At 32.5% G+C, this 19279-nt stretch overlaps 1 protein-coding gene across 10 annotated transcripts in view; it reads right to left on the reverse strand.

Moving 5' to 3' along the window:
• Positions 1-19279, reverse strand: part of ADAMTS6 (ADAM metallopeptidase with thrombospondin type 1 motif 6) — a 321406-nt gene that overhangs the window by 75872 nt on the left and 226255 nt on the right. For all 10 annotated transcript variants that reach the window (XR_006716243.1, XM_045494590.1, XM_045494585.1 and 7 more), the window contains 4 exons: positions 16981-17083; positions 9173-9306; positions 7465-7588; positions 6851-6931 (listed from right to left, as the gene is read on the reverse strand). Coding sequence is in view for 9 of the 10 variants with exons in the window: in XM_045494590.1 (XP_045350546.1) it covers positions 6851-6931; positions 7465-7588; positions 9173-9306; positions 16981-17083 (442 nt within the window). In the remaining variant the exon portion in view is untranslated. The remainder of the gene's footprint in view (positions 1-6850; positions 6932-7464; positions 7589-9172; positions 9307-16980; positions 17084-19279) is intronic.

The following is a 19279-nucleotide window of genomic DNA, read 5'->3' on the forward strand; positions in this document are numbered from 1 at the left end:
CACTTTTAGGTATGCAGCCAAAAGAAATGAAAACAGATACCCAAACAAATATTTGTATATACATGTACATAGTAGTACTATTTCCAATAGCCAAATGTGGAAACAACTCAAATACCCACCAATTGTGGCATATATAATACAGTGGAATACTATTCAGCCATAAAAAGGAATGAAGTATTAACACATGCTTCAATATTATGCTAAATGGAAGATCTTTCAAAATATTTATCAAAAATGTTATGCTAAACCGAAGAGGCTAGGCAGAAAAAGTCATATACTATATGCTTCCATTTTTATGCAATATCCAGAACAGGTAAATCCATAGAGACAGAAAGCATACTGGTGGTTGCCAGGGGCTGAGGAATGGACAGTAATTGCTTGATGGACACACACGGTTCCTTTCGATGCGACAAAAATGTTTTGGAATGCACTAAATGCCATTAAATTGTTCACTTGAAAATGATTACATTCTTACATGAATTTCACTTCAATAAAAACAATGAAAAAATGAGAGAAAAATAAATGCCAGATGGGTAAGTATTTAAATGTAAATAGAGTTAAATGATAAAATGCTAGAAAGAAAGTGTGGGAGAACTTAAAAAAATAACATTGGGGTATGAAAGCTTTTCAAGCATGACAAAAACCTCAGAAACTATAAAGAATGTTTAATAAATATGCATGCATAATTTTTTAAACCTCTATAGAAAAATGATGAATTAAAAAGTTAAAAAATACGTGATTGGAAAAAGGGGCATTAGCTCTACTATACAAAAACTCCTATAAATAAATAAGATGATAATTTTGATAATGATTACACAATTTGACAATGACAAATATGACAGCTTAATTTTTTGTTAGCATGCTAGCTTCTTCAAAAACTTTATCAGGCCAGATGAACCAACAGGCCAAAAGGAACTAAAAGGGTCCTGGTGCACAGAGCCTCTGAGTCTCTGGACCTCTGCCATGTGTCTTTAATATTATAGACTATTTCCATTCCTCCAACCCTATCTGCCTGGCAAATTACTTGTACTTTCTTGACTTCATATATGTTGTGAAAATTCATTTAATTGTTGAAAATAAATTGATCTTATGAGATAGGAACACACAAACCAATTTTAACAATTATTTAGTCTTAAATTTTTCTTGTACTTTGAAATTTTTATTTTTGATTCTTCTAGTAGTTTTTGTCTCATTTAACACATCAATTTTACTTAGACTATATAAGATATCTGAGACTGTATAATATGAAGTAGTAAAAATAAAAATAAAAACAACCCCCCTACTGCCAGAATCTTTGAATTCTCCTTCAATTTTAGCTCTCATTTCCCATTTTCTCAACTAGTTAATGAATGGATCCTAACTTGCTTTTGCTGGTAGTATTCTACAGTCCAGAAAAATACCAAGCATTTAAGAAGAACTGAATAAGATTTTACTGAATAAGAGATGTGGCATTATGACAGATCATTATTAAAGGGAAAAATTTGATGTTAGAAATCTTATTTTTCAGTTTTATCAACATGGAAAATAATCCAAAATTATAGTATAAAAATAAAGACTTTTTCTTAAATAAAGGAATGGCCAGATAATACTAGTGTTCTATCTAAAGAAGCATTCTAGATATAGTCTTAGTTTTCAAAGATTTAAGTCAAAGGTGATATTTCCAGGGGAATGAGAATCCATCCAGTTTTCACCAGGGGTTCCTGAAGAGCTTAAATCTGTCTTAAAGGCTCAAACATCAAATAAATAGAATTTCTACTTCTTCCCATGTTGAGATAACTGGTACAGGACTTGCCATCCAAACATAAACAACCGGAAAACTCACAAAACATATGAATCAGCTGTTCTTAAGACGTTGCCCAGGACTGTGACACAGGTAAGAAGACAAACAAGGTGAGTGGTAGAGGTACTTTCTGTCAGTGTAGAATGGAAGAACCCAAGCAAACCATGGTTGTCTCACTGAGCTAGAAGAGAGAGATCAGAAATTGGGAAGGCCAAGAAAGGTGGAATTTGCAGGACCAGGGATCTAGAGCAGAAAGAGGGAATCTGTTTCTGAAGAGCAAACTACATATGCATAGGAGAAAATTCCACAAAGCCAGACCAAAAAAAAAAAAAAAAAAAAAAAAAATCCTACTAGGGAACTATCAGCAAAAAAATGTCCAGAGCAAGAATTCACAGTTTTAACTACTAAGACATTCAGGAGAGACCCAAGAAAAATCATGCCTTTTTTTAGTAGGGCTGAGCAAACTCAAGAATAAAAGATCCTCTGCACTTACCCAAACAAAGCTCAAAAACAAGTCTCAAAAGATTAGCTCATCTACAAGTTATTTAACACTATTTAAAGGAAGAAAACAAAATCCAGACTCTCAAAAAAAATTCATAATGTACAACATCCAATAAAAAATTACTACAAATGGAAAGAAGCAGGAAAATATGGCCCAAACCAAGGAAAAGGCTAAGTAAAAGAAATAGACCCAAAATGACAGAAATTATGGAATTAGCAATGACTTTCAAACAGCTATTATAAAATACTCAAGGATTTTAAAGGAAAACAAATATAGTAATAAGAAACTAGAAGATATATTTAGACGGATGCTCAAATCTATACAAAGAAAGGAACCATGCCAGATAAGGTAATTATGTAGGTAAACAGAAAATAATTTTTCTTGTTTTTAAATTAAAAAAAAAAAGTAATTGGCTCTTTAAAACTAAAATAATGACAATGTATTATGCAGTTTATAACATATAGAGAAATACAATGTATTCAAAGAATAAGACAAAGGATGGAAGGAGACAATGGGTATAAACTATTGTAAGGGTCTTGCATTATACAAAAATGGTGTAACATTATTTGAAGGTGTACTGTGATAAAGATGAATTTTTTACATGGTAGCATAACCATTAAATAAAACAAACTATATAACTAATAAACCACTGGTACAGATCAAATGGAATGGTATAAAACACGTGCTTAACCTAAAAGACAAATAAGAACAATAATTGGGATAAAAATACATAAAACAAATAGAAAAATAGCAAGATGGTAGACTTAAACTGGATGATATTGATAATTACATTAAATATAAATGATCCAGACAAGGGGTTGGCAAAGTATGACCCACCACCTGTTTTGTAAAGAAAGCTTTATTGGATCACGGCCACACTCCTTCATTAATGTATTACCTGTGTCAGCTTTCACACTACAATAGGAGAAGTAAATAGTTGAGAAAGACTGCATGTCATATAAAGCTGAAAATATTTATTATCTGGCCTTTTACAGAAAATTGGTCGACCGCCATGCCCCCAATCTAGAAATTGCAATTAAAAAAGCAAAGATTGTTAGACACAATAAAAAAAATAAAAATCAACCACATGTGGTCTACAAGAAACATTTCTTCAAAGTTTTGTTTTCTATTTTGAGAGAGAGAGAGAGAGGGAGAGCACGTGCACACAAGTGGGGGAGGGGCAGAGAGAGAGAAGGAGAGAGAGAATCCCTCTACACTGATAGAGCCCAATACAGGGCTTGAACTCATGAACTGAGAGATCATGAGCTGAGCCAAAGTTGAATGCTTAACCTACTGAGCCACTCAGGTGTCCCTACAAGAAACATTTTAAATTCAGAAACATGTGAAAAATAGATGGATGGAAAAAGATTTGCCATGCAAACACTAATTTGGGTGAAATCTGGATGGCTATATTATTATCAGACAAATAGACTTCGGGTAATAGATTATTATCAGGGATAAAGAGGAACATTTGATAATAATAAAATGCTCAATATATCAAGAAGATATAATAATCTTAAATGTCTATACACCTAATAACAAAGTTGCAAAATAAATGACACGAAGTCTTACAAATTAATGTGAGAAATAAGCAAACTCACAGTTCTTTCAAGAGATTTCAACATGATTCTATAACTGCTTAAACAAGGGAGAAAATAAGTAAGAATATAGAAAACTTCAACAAAACTATTAACTGATTTAATCTAACTGACATTTATGGAATGCTAAACCCGATAACACCGGAATATATATTCTTCTCAAGTGCACACGGAACATTTACTATGATAGACCATATGCTGGGCCATAAAACAAATCTCAACAAAAGAATGAAAATCATACAAAGTATGTTCTCTCTCCATATGAGAATTAAACTAGAAATCAGTAACAAAAAAGATCTGGGGAATCCTCAAATATTTAGAAATTAAATAATATCTTCTAAGCATGAATCACAATGTAAATAAAAAATTTTAAACTGAGTGATAATGAATATACAATGTATCAAAATATATGGGGTAAAGTTAAAGCAGCGCTTAGTGGTAAATTTATAGTGTAAAATGCTTATTTTAGAGTAGAAAAAAATTTTAAACCAATAATCTATCTTGAGAAGCTAAAAAATAACAAACACAAAGTAAATACCAAAAACAGGAAACAATAAAGACAACAGTGGGAATCGATGTAATGAAAAATGGAGAAATAATAGAAAAAATTATTTAAATCAACAGCTTGTTCTTTGAAAAGATCAATAAAATTAACAAACCCCTCATTAGCATGATCAAGAAAAAGAGACACTACAATAAAAAGCATATGATTAACTCAAGAGATTGAGAAAAAGCATTTGACAAAATTCCACATTTGTTCATGATATAAATACTATTTATTATATCAGAAAGCATGAAATATTTAGTGGTAGATTTAAGAAAAAAAATAGGCGCAAGACCCGTACACTGAGAAATAAACACTGGTGAACAAATATAAAGATTTAAATAAATATGCAGGTAAATCTTTCCATGTATTGGAAAATAATATCTTTAAGATGTCAATTTTCCCCCAATTGATCTACACATTCTATGTAATCTCTTTTTGTAGAAATTGACAAATTAATTCTAAAATGCATGCATAAATGTAAAGGACCTAGATAAGCAAAAATTATTTTGAGAAAGAACAACAAATTTGAGAACCTAATGCTCCTAATTTTCAAATTCTACTGGAAATCTCCATTAATTAATACAATGTAGTTTTTAAGGATAGACACCCACAGGGATGCCTGGGTGGGTCAGTCAGTTAAGTGTCTGACTCTTGGTTTGGGCTCAGGTCATGATCCCAGAGTCGTGGGATCAAGCCCCGTGCTGAGCATGGAACTTGCTTGGGATTCTCTTTCTCTCTCTCTCTCTCTCTCTCTCTCTCTCTCTCTCTCTCTGCCCCTCCCCCACTCATGTGCTCTCGAAATAAATAAATAAGTAAGTAAGTAAGTAAGTAAAAACCCATCTTGGTTTGCGTGCTATAAAAAATTTAAAAAGAAAGGATCGACACAGACATATATATCAATGAGAGGGAATAGAAATAGCATACATTCATTTTCAATTGATCTTTAACAGAAGTGTCAAGGTAATTCAATAGGAGAAATGATGGTCTTTTCAACAAATGGCGCTATCTATAGTAATTGAATATCCATATGAAAAAAATTGAACACTTATTTTATATCTTATATAAGAACTCAAAATGGGCCATATATCTAAACATAAGAGCTAAAACTATAATTTCTTGAAGAGACATTGAAGACAATATTTGCAACCTTGAGGGTGGCAAAATTTGTAAGGTAGGACACAAAAGCATAATCCATGAACAAGTTAATAAATTAAATTTCATGAAAATTGAAATACCCATTAAACAGGAATAAATAAGCCACTGCCTAGGAAAAAGTAGTCATAAAACATACAGTTGAACAAAGGCTTGTATCTAGAATATACAAAGGATCCTTATAATTTGATTAAAAGAAAAAAATGTAAAGTAGGCAAAATATTTGTTGAGACACTCCACAAAAAAGATATTTCCACGGGTAAATTTTAAAAGGCCACCAATATCAAGTATTGACAAGAATGTAGAGCAACCAGACTCCTCTATATCATTTGGGGGAATATAAGTGATAACAACCACTTTGGAAAATAGTTTAGTAATTTCTTATAAAGTTAAACGTGTACTTATCATAGGAGCAGGCCATTTTACTCCTAGGTTTTTATCCAGAAGAAATGAAAATATATGTCTACACAATGTTTACCTATAACTGCTCAAAGAAGCTTTATTCATAAGAGTCAAAGACTGGAAATGACCCAATTATCCAATAAGTGAGTACGTAAACAAATTATGGTATGTCCCCACAAAGAAATGTTATTTAGCAAAAAAAAACCAAAAAAACAAAACAACAACAACAACAAAAACTTCAGATACACTCAACTTATTACTCAAAAATATAGATGAATCTCAAAAACATTATCGTGGGTGAAAAATACCAGACATGAGAGTATATAGACTTTATGATCCCATTCATGTGAAATTCCAGAATAAATAAAAATAAACTACATATTAACATATGTATATTAATAATTCATATGAATAATTCTATTATTACCTATATATTTATTTACATCTCTATAATTTATATGTATACATTTACCAGTACCCTTCAAAATGTACACTTATAAAAAATAATAAATGCATTTTATCATATATAAATACTTCAATTACCTATATATTTATTTGCATATCTATAATTTACATGTATACATTTACCAGTACCCTTCAAAATGTACACTTATAAAAAATAATAAATGCATTTTATCATATATAAATACCTCAATGAAACAGATTTTTAAAAATCAAATAGCCAACCCAGTGAAGAGCTATAAATTCCTAATTTTTTTGTTTAGCTCTTATGTGTGGTCTTATAAAACTTGAAACTTCCTTCATTTTAGCATGAAAGTGTCCTACTCAAGCAATATGTCTTTTCACAGCAGGATACTGTGCTGCTTTTCCTCAGTAATTTAAAAATTTTAGCAATATAGGCTACTTACCAATATAGTTCTTTGACATGGCAACTTCTCTGACTTCAATATGAACAGAGCCTCTTGGTATCTGCACTACCTCCATATAGCCTGGAACATAGAAGATAGGCAGTAATAAGCAGCACGTGCAGCCTTGGTCAGAAAATGAGTGTTTAGTAACCATTTAGTAATAAGTTCCCTTGTTCTTCAAATCTTTACTTGATTGACACTTTATAAAATTACAAAATATGGGAAAATTCCCCTTTGGGTTCATGAACACATCTATTTTTCTTTTTATCTAAAATATCTCAAGATAATCTTTAAAGCCCCAAGATATATCATATTGGCTCATGTTTTTTTTTTTTTTTTTCCTCAACACATGGCCCTCCCATCAATGCTCTGTGGGAATTTCCATCTTAGGAAAACATGGCTAAATGAAGTCAAGTAGAAAGGGAATAATATTTCCTTAAAATATCTTACATGAATCTATAATTGATACTTAAGAGACTGAAAGCAATTTGGGGGAAAAAACATTGTCTGCCTAAACAAAAAATTTAAAAAGAAGGCAGTGGGGAAGAATTCAAGTGTTTTGGCTATTCCCAGTACATCAGAGGTGTGAGGAAGAGTTCTCTCTACACACTCACCTCCTCTGGGCAACGAATCATTGAAGAACCCTTCAATGGCATCACATGTGCTTCCATCCCCTCCACAGACTCGACATCTATCTTCCCTAGCATCGGATCCCAAAATATTATCACAACCTACATGCTGAAAACAGAGAAGAATATTCAGTATGTCATAAAGAGGATTTCTTGGAACCATAACTAACCAAATAAACATAACTGATTTGTTTTTCCAGTAAAGGAAATCAAAACAGGAAATATTTTCCTCTTTCCACTTTTTCCTTCACCCTCGAGCAAGTTCTTAGCTAACATTTTGCAACATGTAAGTTTAAAGAAAAAAATTTTTTGATTCCCCAGGAATGTATGTCTATATTTCTAGCCTAGATTTCTTTTTCATTTATAGATAGCATGCTCCAAATCTTAAAATATTTTATAGTTTGTTGGCAATGGGCTCTTATTTATACCTTCGATTAAGAAATGCAAGAATTAAGAAAAATGGCATATTGTCCTATACAAGGTAATAACAGCAGGAGTCTTGACTGAGCTTTATGGTTTCACGTTTCTAAATCACTGGCTCTTTTGGATACCCAATTGTTAGTGTCAAGGATTAGTTGTGGAATTCAAACCTGGGTAAACCTTTAAAAATGAATTACCTGTTTATACTTGCTAACTAAAATTGTCATAAAAAACAAGGAGATGTAAGCATGTGATTTTAGAAGCTGAAATTCTACCTTTTAGTTTTGCATTTAATCACAGAAATGTGGATTTTTATATATTTTTGGTACATATTTTGGTACTTGCATTAGTATATATGACCTATAGCCATTGATAACAGGCATGTGATCTCTGAATAAAACCTGTGCTTTTTGTCTTTGTTTTCTGAAAAAAAAATTAATACTGTCAGAAATCACACACACATACAGGATCATCAGATATATTTGGATGCAAGTAGCCAGAAGGACAGAAACTTTTGTAAGAAATTGTGACACAAAGTAAAACAGATCATGTGTTTCTCTCTTCTTTCTCAATTTCTAAGACTTAGAGTTGTGCTTCTCTTTAAAATAAAATAAAGACAAACAAGAAAAAAAGTTACGAGGACAGTGGTATTTGCGACTTCTCTTATTATGATCAGATTTATACACAGGTCTAGGAAAATAGCATAGATTTGGTCCAATAACTCTCAACTAGTCTTGATAATTCTCTCAAATAAATGCTTTAATAAGGTAAAGACTAACTCTATAATGAAAACCGTTGTGTTTCAAAATGCTTCAAAAAGAGGCAAAGTAGGAGGAACACAGCTACTTCACACTTTGAGAAAAAAATACGCTACGAAATGTATCAAACAATCTTCCAGTGAAAACATATGGTAGCCATATGAGTAAGAGCTGCATCCTTGTTCCCTCTCTTCCTATCATCTTTGCAGTCTGTTTGTAAACAGAGCAAAATAATAGAAACTAAAGTCCAAAATATATTCAGAACTTTAGCAATCACTATACATGTAACTAGAACATCAAAATAAATCACATTTACATGATGTTTGAATACGAATAGGCTATTCTACCTTTATCTATATGTACTGTCAACCTAATTGGAATCTGATTTTCTCTAAAATATAGCTCTCTTTTATTAAAACTGAGCATAGTTTTAATTAAGAGCTAATATCTGAGAAAAGAAGACAAAAGTCTCAAAAGCCCCAACAAAAAGGAGTGAAATTCGTAATTGGAGCAACCTTGCATTCCCCATTGATACAGATATCCAGTGAGTCCGCATTGCACTGCGTCCCATCAATCACCGCAGGGGCACGTTCAGTGTAGAAGTTGTAACCTTCAGCCAGGCAGTTTAATGCGCAAGGTTTTACCCCACCTGGACAAATACAGCAGAAGAGAAATAAATGGAGTGGTTCTTGTAAGAAACGGTGATTCCATATTAACCACAGTAAATTTACAATTTATACAGACATAATGCTGTCACTATATACCCAGATGTGTAGGTTTCTTTCCTTCTTTGCTAAAATTTCACACTTATTTTCATTGCTTGTGAAACTTGACAGAGGATCCATTGAGCAGTTTCAAAATTTAAAATGTTCACGTATTTCCAATATATATTTAACAATATATTTTAGATCAAAAGGGATCATAGTAAAGGTACCTAAATGTTGAAAAAAATGGATGAAATGGAAGATTTTTTAAAAACTAAGAAAACACGGGGGCCTGGGTGGCTCAGTTGGTTAAGCATCCAACTCTTGCTTTCGGCTCAGATCATAATCTCAAATTTTGTGAGACTGAGTGCCACTTCAGTCTTTATGCTCACAGTGTGGAACCTGCTTAGGATTCTCTCTCTCCCTCTCTCTGCCCCTTCTCTGCTCACTCTCTCAAAATAAATAAATAAACATTAAAAGAAAAACTAAGAAAATAAAGTTTGAGGAGGCTTGACACAATAACTTCATGTAACAAATGGAAATTTCTACAACATATGTCCCTTGTTAACTGCAGCTGATACAAAACCCTGCTACTTGAAGCAGGGATATGGTACTTGTAAAACAAAAACAAAAATGAAAACAAAAACAAAAACAAAAACACCTCTGAATTTGTACCTGGTTTAAACATACCATATTCAACGAATGTGGCTTTAGCATAGAGATAAATTTTTATGAGATAAGCAAATCAAAGGTAAAGTTAATTATAGCATTAGATTTGAATAATTCTTATTACTATATCAAAGATATTACATGGATCATTAAATGTGAACAAATAAAACAATACCCAATTTAATTTTGTGAATAAATGCATATAATAATGTCATCATTTTCATTTTGTCACTGAAATTTGTATTTTTAAGGTTGATGTGAAAAATGGGCATAAATAATAGTAATTTAAAAAATAAGCAGAGTAATATTATAATCCCATAGTATATTGGAAAAGTAGCAATATATATGAATTTATTTTATTCAAAACACTGCATGAGAAAGCTACATATAAATATGTATCTATTGATTGAAATTATGATTTAAAAACACTTTTGTTGAACCTTCATTTAAAACACTTGGCTTCATTCTAATTATGCTGATAAGATTCCTCTTTGAAATAAAGAAGACTACTTCTAGCAAAGAAAATAAGGCAGAAAGAAAAAATGACAGGCTTAGTCTTAGTGAAAATAGAAACCAGGTTTTTGCAGGGTGAAAGTATGTGAAATAAAAGAGACAAGACAACTGAGTGGTAGAGACAATGGTAAATGAGAGAACATTTCATTAAAGGAGATCATTGTTAAAGTTGATTGTGGTATAATGCAAGAAGATGGCCCAATATTGTCAGAAATTCTATTTTTTTCATGAGAATCTGAAAACCTAAATTTTTAAAATAAAAACTTTTCTTAGTAATTCATTCAAAGTTTTCAAAAATACTGTGGAGGTTAAAACATGTATATAAGTAAAATCTGGTTCCTGAACTGCCAGTTGACAACCTCTGGCCTAACTCTGTGTTTATTTCCATTTTTGATGTCTACAGGCTATAGAACTTCTTTTTTTTTTTTTTTTTTTTTTTCAACGTTTATTTATTTTTGGGACAGAGAGAGACAGAGCATGAACGGGGGAGGGGCAGAGAGAGAGGGAGGCACAGAATCGGAAACAGGCTTCAGGCTCTGAGCCATCAGCCCAGAGCCCGACGAGGGGCTCGAACTCACGGACCATGAGATCGTGACCTGGCTGAAGTCAGACGCTTAACCTGACTGCGCCACCCAGGCGCCCCCAGGCTATAGAGCTTCTATATAACTGCAATGTTATTACTCGACTTAGGGTAATGATACCTTTGCTGTACTGAGCACAAAAATAACAAGTAATAAATAAAATAATTTCTTCCTGAGCTGATAATCAAGGTGTTTATATTTATTTTTGTAAGATTCTCATTAATAAAATTACTCTAAATTTTAATGAATTTTACTGCGATTGTTTTCATTACTACCCAATATAGTTCTTTTCGCATTTTTTATTATAATGCTTTGGAATTTAAGGCAGCCTTTTGTGTATCTGTCTTGAAAAAGAGAACATGAGTTCTCTCAATTTTAATGTTATTTAATTATGTAAGTTTGTATTTGATATGTAGGACATATAAATGCCAAGGATGTATTCCTTAGACCATTACACTATGTGATGATGATAATAAGAATACATTTCTCCCTTTTTTATTACTGAAGATGTGTTTAGCTTCCTAAGCTACAGTGAGTTTTCAGAAGATGTACTGCATTTATTTCGAGAAGGGATTTAAGATGATTCTCCAAATGGAAGGTCACATCATTACCAGTTACCTTCAGTGAAAGCTTATTATGAATTTAGGGTTAATTTACTAAGCTTACATTATCTAGATGCTAATTATTAAATCTGTTAATTATTTCAGACACTTCTTTCCCTCCTACAGTAAGATGAAAGAATCCCAATTGTATATGCACCTAATAAAAGCAATTTGAATTACATGAAGAAAAACTTACAGAAAAAGAAGCAAAGTCATATTTTTAACAGTTGGAGATTTTTAACACACTTCTCTCAGTAACTGAAAGAGGAAGTCCGAACAAATTTAAAAGATTTAAACAGCACTATCAACCAGCTTGATGTGATGGATATCTGTGGAACAGTGTATCCAACAATTGAAGAAAATAATCCTTTTCAAGTATAGATGAACATTACCAACATGAACAATAAGCTGTACTATAAAATAAATCTCAATTAATTTTAAATATTTAAATAATACAGAGTATTCTCTGATCATAGAACTATATTATAAATTAATAACCCAAAAAAATCTAGAAAATATCAAATATTTGGAAATAAAAATAACATACTTCAAATAACTCATGATCAAAGAAGAAATCACAATGTAAATAAGAAAAGATTCTGGACTAAAGGAAATTTTTTTAAAAATCAGGTTTTGCGGGGGGCACCTGGGTGGCTCAGTCGGTTAAGCATCCGACTCCAGCTCAGGTCATGATCTCACAGCTCATGAGTTCAAGCCCTGATGACAGCTCAGAGCCTGGAGCCTGTTTCAGATTCTGTGTCTCCCTTTCTCTCTGCCCCTCTCCCGCTCATGCTCAGTCTGTTTCTCTCTCTATCAGAAATAAATAAACATTAAAAAAATTTTTTTTTAATCAGGTTTTGGGAATGCAGAAAAGCAAAATGAACCCAAAATTTAAAAATAATAAATATAAGAACAAAAATTAATAAAAAAAAGTAATAAAGTACTAAAGTCAAAAGTTGATTCTTTGAAAAGATTAAAAAAATTGATAAACCTCAAGTAAGATTGAACAAGGAAAAGAGAGAAAACACATATTATCAATATCCGAAATGAAATAGCATTTATCACTACTGAGCCCACAGATATTAAGCAGGATAGTAAGAGAATGTTATGATCAGTTTTCTATCAAGAAATGGGATATGCAAGTAATAAATTCCTTTAAGACATAAGAATTTTTAAAAATCTAAATAGCCATTTATCTACTAAAGGAGTTGAATTTGTAGTAAATTTTTTTTTTCACAAAGAAAATACCAAGCCTGAGTGGTTTTACCAGTGAAATATATTCTAAGGAAGAAATAATATCAATCCTACAAACTCTTTCAAAATAAATAGGGATTCTAGTTCTGGAAACCGGAGTAGCTCTAATACCCAAACCTGTCAAAGACATGATAGAAAAAAAATTTACAAATCAATATTCCTTATAAACATAGATGCAAACATCCTTAATAAAATATCAGAAATTATATCTGATAACATATAAAAAGATAATAAATCAATACCACATGGGGTTTATCCTGGGATAAAATGTTGGTTTGACATAAAATCTATCAAGCAATTCATATATTAACGGAATAAAGAAAAACACATATAATCATACATGTACCAGTTGTACTGAAGGGCCAATCCAGTGAATTAAGGCAAGAACATGAATTAAAAGGTGTAAAGATTATTATAGACAGTCACTACTTCCAGATAACATGACTATTTATGAAGAAAATCCTAAACAATCTACAAGACAAACTCTTAGAACTAAGAAGGGAATTTAGAAAGGTCACAGAATAAAAAGTTAATATATAAAAATCTATTTAATTTTATATACTAGAGAAAATAATTAAAAATGTTTTAAACTTTTATTTACAATAGGTTCAAAAACCATAAGTTACTCAGGAATAGGTTTAACAAAAGAAGTGCAACACTTCTTAACTAACACTTAAAGCTATAAAACATAACGGAGAGAAATTAAAGAAAACATAAAAATAAATGGATATATATATATATATATATATATATATACACCATTTTGATAAATTCACTGTTGAAGTCAATACTCAATGTGTCAAAATAATATTGTTAACATCAGTTCTCCCTCAATTGATCTATAGATTCAACATGATAGCAATCATAAGCCTAGCATGTTTTTCTATAAAAATGAATAATAATTCTAAAATTTATATAGAAATTTTATATATTTATATATATAGTTATAAATATATATAATTTATATATTTATATATATATTCTAAATTTTATATAAATTCTTCAAAGCATTCAGAATATCCAAAGAACTCTTGAAAAAAAGATCAAAGTTGGAGGAACTTACACTACCTGTGTCCAAGACTATGCAGTTATAATAATTAGGTCAGTGTGGTACTAGCATAGTATTGCTGCCATTTCATTTCTTTGTGCCTTGTGCACATTTCGTCGTGCATTTCTATTGTTGACAAATAGATCAGAGAAACAAAATAGACTCCATACTACAAATACACACCATAGACCCAAATTATTTTTAGACTGTATATCTAAATGTAAAGACCAAAATACGTGGCTTTTATTTTTTTATTTTATTTTATTTATTTGTTTTTTTTAATGATTTTATTTATTTTTGAGACAGAGCATGAGCAGGGGAGGGGCAGAGAGAGAGGGAGACACACAATCCGAAGCAGTCTCCAGGCTCTGAGCTGACAGCACAGAGCCCAACGCGGGGCTCAAACTCACAGAGTGTGAGATCATGACCCGAGCCAAAGTCGGAAGCCCAACCGACTGAGCCACCCAGGCACCCCCAAAACCATGTGGCTTTTAGAAGAAAACATAAGAAAATATCTTCCTGAGTTGAGAAAGGCAAAGATTTCTAAGATAGGACACTGAACACAATAACCATAAAAGGAAATAAAACTGAAAAATTAGCATTCATCAAAATTAAAATCTTATACTTATCCAAAACACCATTAAAAAATAATAGGAGAGGGGCACCTGGATGGCTCAGTCGGTTAAGCAACTGATTTGGGCTCAGGTCATGATCTCACGGTTCGTGAGTTCAGGCCCCACATTGGGTTCTCTGTTGTCAGCACGGAACCCACTTCAGATCCTCTGTCCCCCTCTCTCTCTGCCACTCCCCTGTTAGCTCTCTCTCTTTCTCACCCTCTCTCTCAAAAAAAAAAAAAAAAAAAAAAACATTAAAAAAAAGTAACAGGAAGGTCCAAAGATGGGAGAAAATACTTATAAAATTCATCTGATAAATGACTACCACTCAAGAATAAAAAGATAAAAAAACAATTAAAAAACAAGCAAAGGATTTGAACAGACACTTTACAAAAGACTTATAAATGGTCAACAAGCACATAAAAATGTCCACAAAAAAATGTGTGTAACATAATCATTGGTCAGAAAGTGCAAATTAAAACTGCATAGAGACATTATTTTCTACCCGCCAGAAGATTGAAAATACCAAATGTTGGCAAGGATGTGGAACAAACATACCTATTGGTGGGAGTATAATATGGTACATTATTTTGGAAAAACATCTGGCAATTACTTTTAAAACTAAACTCACACCTACCCTATTGCCCAGCAATTCCACTCCTAAGTATTCACCCAAGAGAAATGAAAACATATGCTCACAAAAGACTTGTACACAAATGTTCACAGCAGCTTATTCAGAACAGCTGAAAACTAGAAACAACTCAGGTGGCCATCAATAACAGAAAGGGAAAACAAACTGTTTATTACAATACAATGCTGCTCAGCAATAAAAAGGAATAAACTATTCATACATGCAATAACATGGATGGGTCTCAAAAACATTTGGCTTAAGGAAATCTTGCCCAAAAGAGTAAATATGACATGATTTCACGTATATGAAGTTCTGGAACTGACAAAACTAATCTATGGTAATAGATTCAGAAATATCAGAACTGTGGTTTGCCTCTTGGAGGAAATAGGTAGAGGCAGCTATTGACTGGGAAGGACTATGAGGACTATGAGAATCTTGGGGGTATGGTAATGTTCTGTATGTCAATAGGGTTTTACAGGTGCATGCAATTGTCAAAACTCAGGGAGAGTACAGTTAAGATTTGTTCATTTAAGGGGTGCCTGGGTGACTCAGCCAGTTAAATATCTGACTTCAGCTCAGATCATGATCTCGTAGTTCATGAGTTGAGGCCCTGTGTTGGGCTGTGTGCTGACAGCTCAGAGCCTGGAGCCTACCACGGATTCTGTGTCTCCCTCTTCTCTGCCCCTCCCTTACTCACACTCTGTCTCACTCTCTCTACCTAAAAAATAAACGTAAAAAAAAAAAAAAAAAGATTTGTGCATTTCATTGTACATAATCTTCTCTCTCTCAAAAAAAAGTAAATATTGAACTGTGGTTAATGCTATACGTGTTGAAGTACTTAGAGGAAAGTATATTAATGACTACAACTTACTTTGAAATTCATCTAAAAAATAAAATAGATTAATGGATAGAGAGATGACTAGACATGTAATAAAGGAAGTATATTAAAATGTGAATGGTAGAATCTTGGTGGTGGGTATAAAGATGTCACTGTAAAATTCTTCTAATACTGCTCCACTGGAAAATTTTCAAAGTAAGATGTTAGGAAAAAACAAACATTGAAGTTTTTTAAAAGGGTATTCAATTCTTCCAAGAGAAAATTCTAACAAAATTTAATTTATATTTTGAGAGTACAAGAAAACTTCTTGTGTTTACTAAATAATTTGTGTTTCATACATGCCAAATTAAAGGGTAAAAATGTTTCCCAACACTAAAAAAAGAATAACAATAATCTAGGGGAAGATCCTTGGCCTTTGGCCAAGAAAGAATGCAGATTTTCCTGGCCACTTTTGAGTTGGTTTATATTGTTATAATCTGTTTTTAGGGTGATAATTCTAAATATGCAATGATTATAAATGATTATAATGTAATGTCCATATATCCCAAGGAGGTCTCAAGAACTCAAAAACATTATTTGGATTTATATCCTTTCCAGGACTTGAATAGAATAGAATAGAATTAGGTTTCTAAAAACGCTGTTAAATAGAATTAGGTTTTAAAAAACGATTTCTGATCATTTTTACTAACATATAAACTTTATTACAGGAAACTTTATAGTACTGTAAGCATTTTCCTGCTTTGATTTGCAAACACTAATTTTTACTAGTATGTGTATGAATGTATGTGTGTGTTTGTATGTATTTATATATTCTTTCATATTTGCAAAGCTCTCAAGCATGATGAATGCTCTGCCAGATTATACATTACCTCCAGTATAGGGTTTCCAGTTATAATACTTTCCACGGAAAGGCATATTGTCAAAGTCTGCACACTGTTTCTCTCGAAAATCTCGGGCCCCCAAAGGACATGGCTAAAATAAAATAAAATCATAAATGGTATGATTGCTGAAAAATACCGAAACTAAGGGACAATGTCCCTACAATTAAAATTGCCTAACTCATCACATTAGTTCACTGCCTGATGCTATGGCTATAATTCTGGTATTTGCTTTACCGTTTTACAACCAATATTCAGACTGAAGATTCTGAATTGTAATCTTAGCCACAGAAGAAATAACTGAAGTAATTTAAACAAAATTAAGCGTTAAGACAGTTTCCGTATAACTTTACACTCAGATACATGTCATAGTCTACTTTACAATCAATCCATCAGGTAGCTTCTTATAAACACACACAAAAACTATGTGAAGAACCTAAAACACAAAATCTCTGTTGGTAACATTATTTGAGGTCCATTTGCCACAGCTACTCCCAGCTCTTTATTTTAAGGAATCAAGAGGCAGGTTTGTAAGACAACATTCAGTACTATTAATTGTGGTTTGGATCCCCACTACTATAGCTGTTTACTGTCTAGCCTTGACAAAAACCATATTTTAAGATGTGGAATGAACTGGGCAAATGCTATGCCTCAAGTCTAAACACCTTCAAATTCAAGGAATTTGGACTTATTAAGATTTACATTTAATCTCTGAACATCACAGAAAGTAAAATACTAAATTGATTCAAAACATGTGCATATGTTGGGTAGGGAGAGAGAAGGATGTTGAGAGGGTGAAGAGAGGGTTATTTGTTTTTAAACATTTGGAATGCTTCTTCTACCTGAATTTTTTAAAAAGGAAAACCTTGCCAATGTAGTTAGGTCTAGATTCCAAATACCACAGGGCACCCTAAATTCAATCTCTAAGTTCACAAAGAATTAAAAGTACAACATCTCACAGTGTTTGAGCAATCTGACCTAACTTGACTTATCTTTTAAAGTTCTGCAGTTGTGGCACCTAAAAAACTGTTACTGCTTTTGAAATATGGAGAAAATAACCCACTCACATATGGAAGAACAAAACAGGTCAGTAGATAAAATTCTTAATTGTGAATAAATGATGAGTAGATTAAACTCTCAGAGGTCATTCTGACATTTTTACTACCCTCCCTTGGATCTCTACATTTATAAGGTTTTCTGAGGTCAGTATGTTGTAAATGGTCCCTTGAAGAATGTATAAAAATAATAGGCCAGGGGCACCTGTATGGCTCAGTCAGTTAAGCATCCAACTCTTCATTTTGGCTCAAGTCATGATGACACGGTTCATGGGATCAAAGCCTGCGTCAGGCTCTCCACGAGCCTGCTTGAGATTCTCTTTCGCTGCCCCTCCCATGCTTGTGTGCTCTCTCTCTCTCTCTCACTCAAAATAAATTAAAAAAAATAAACATTTAAAATAAATAAATAAAATATGACACTGCAATATCAAACCTAATGATTGTGCTTATCAATCACCCTTCTTATTTGCCTTTTAAAAAATGGCAAATAATTGTGTACTATAGGTTACCTAGTGCATCACTTCCAGGGTGTTTTGTTTCATGGTGTGCTTATGTTTGGATCAAAGAAAATCCATTCTATCTACTTTCAGGGAATCTGACACAAGGACTAAAGTTGTCAGTGGCTTTGCCATGCAGCAAGACTGATTTTTAAGCAAACATCATTGATTTTTTTTATATATATAATACAAATACTTTGAACTCCAACTACAAGTTTTCATATAATACTTAAGTATTTGTAAAGCACCAACCACCTAAACATTCATTCAAGCATGGCTTTTAATCTAGTTGGAGAAACCAGATACAAATGCTACCCAGGCATCTGAGTGGCTTAGTTAGTTATGCAACGAGCTAGATTTTGGCTCAGGTTCTGATCTCACGGTTTGTGAGTTTGAGCCCCATGTTGGGCTCTATGCTGACAGCACAGAGTTTGCTTGGGATTCTCTCTCCGTCTCTCTCTCTGACCCTGCCTGCCTCCTTGCGGACACTCCCTCCCTGTCTCTTAAAATAAATGAATAACCTTAAAAAAAAATTCTACCAGATACATAGCACTGTCTCAGGCAGTGAATATACAACAGCATGGTACAGGTGACCTATAGATGCTGTAATAAAAGTAAAAGATCCATGTGTCATGTGATTAATTAGGGAAATATTTGTGGAGGAGGAAAATCTCAAGTATATTATAATTATAATAAAAGTATTAAAAATAATTACCCTTTGTTAAAAAAAATGTTATG

Source organism: Leopardus geoffroyi, chromosome A1 (assembly GCF_018350155.1).
Source record: "Leopardus geoffroyi isolate Oge1 chromosome A1, O.geoffroyi_Oge1_pat1.0, whole genome shotgun sequence".
Taxonomy (NCBI): Eukaryota; Metazoa; Chordata; class Mammalia; order Carnivora; family Felidae; genus Leopardus; species Leopardus geoffroyi.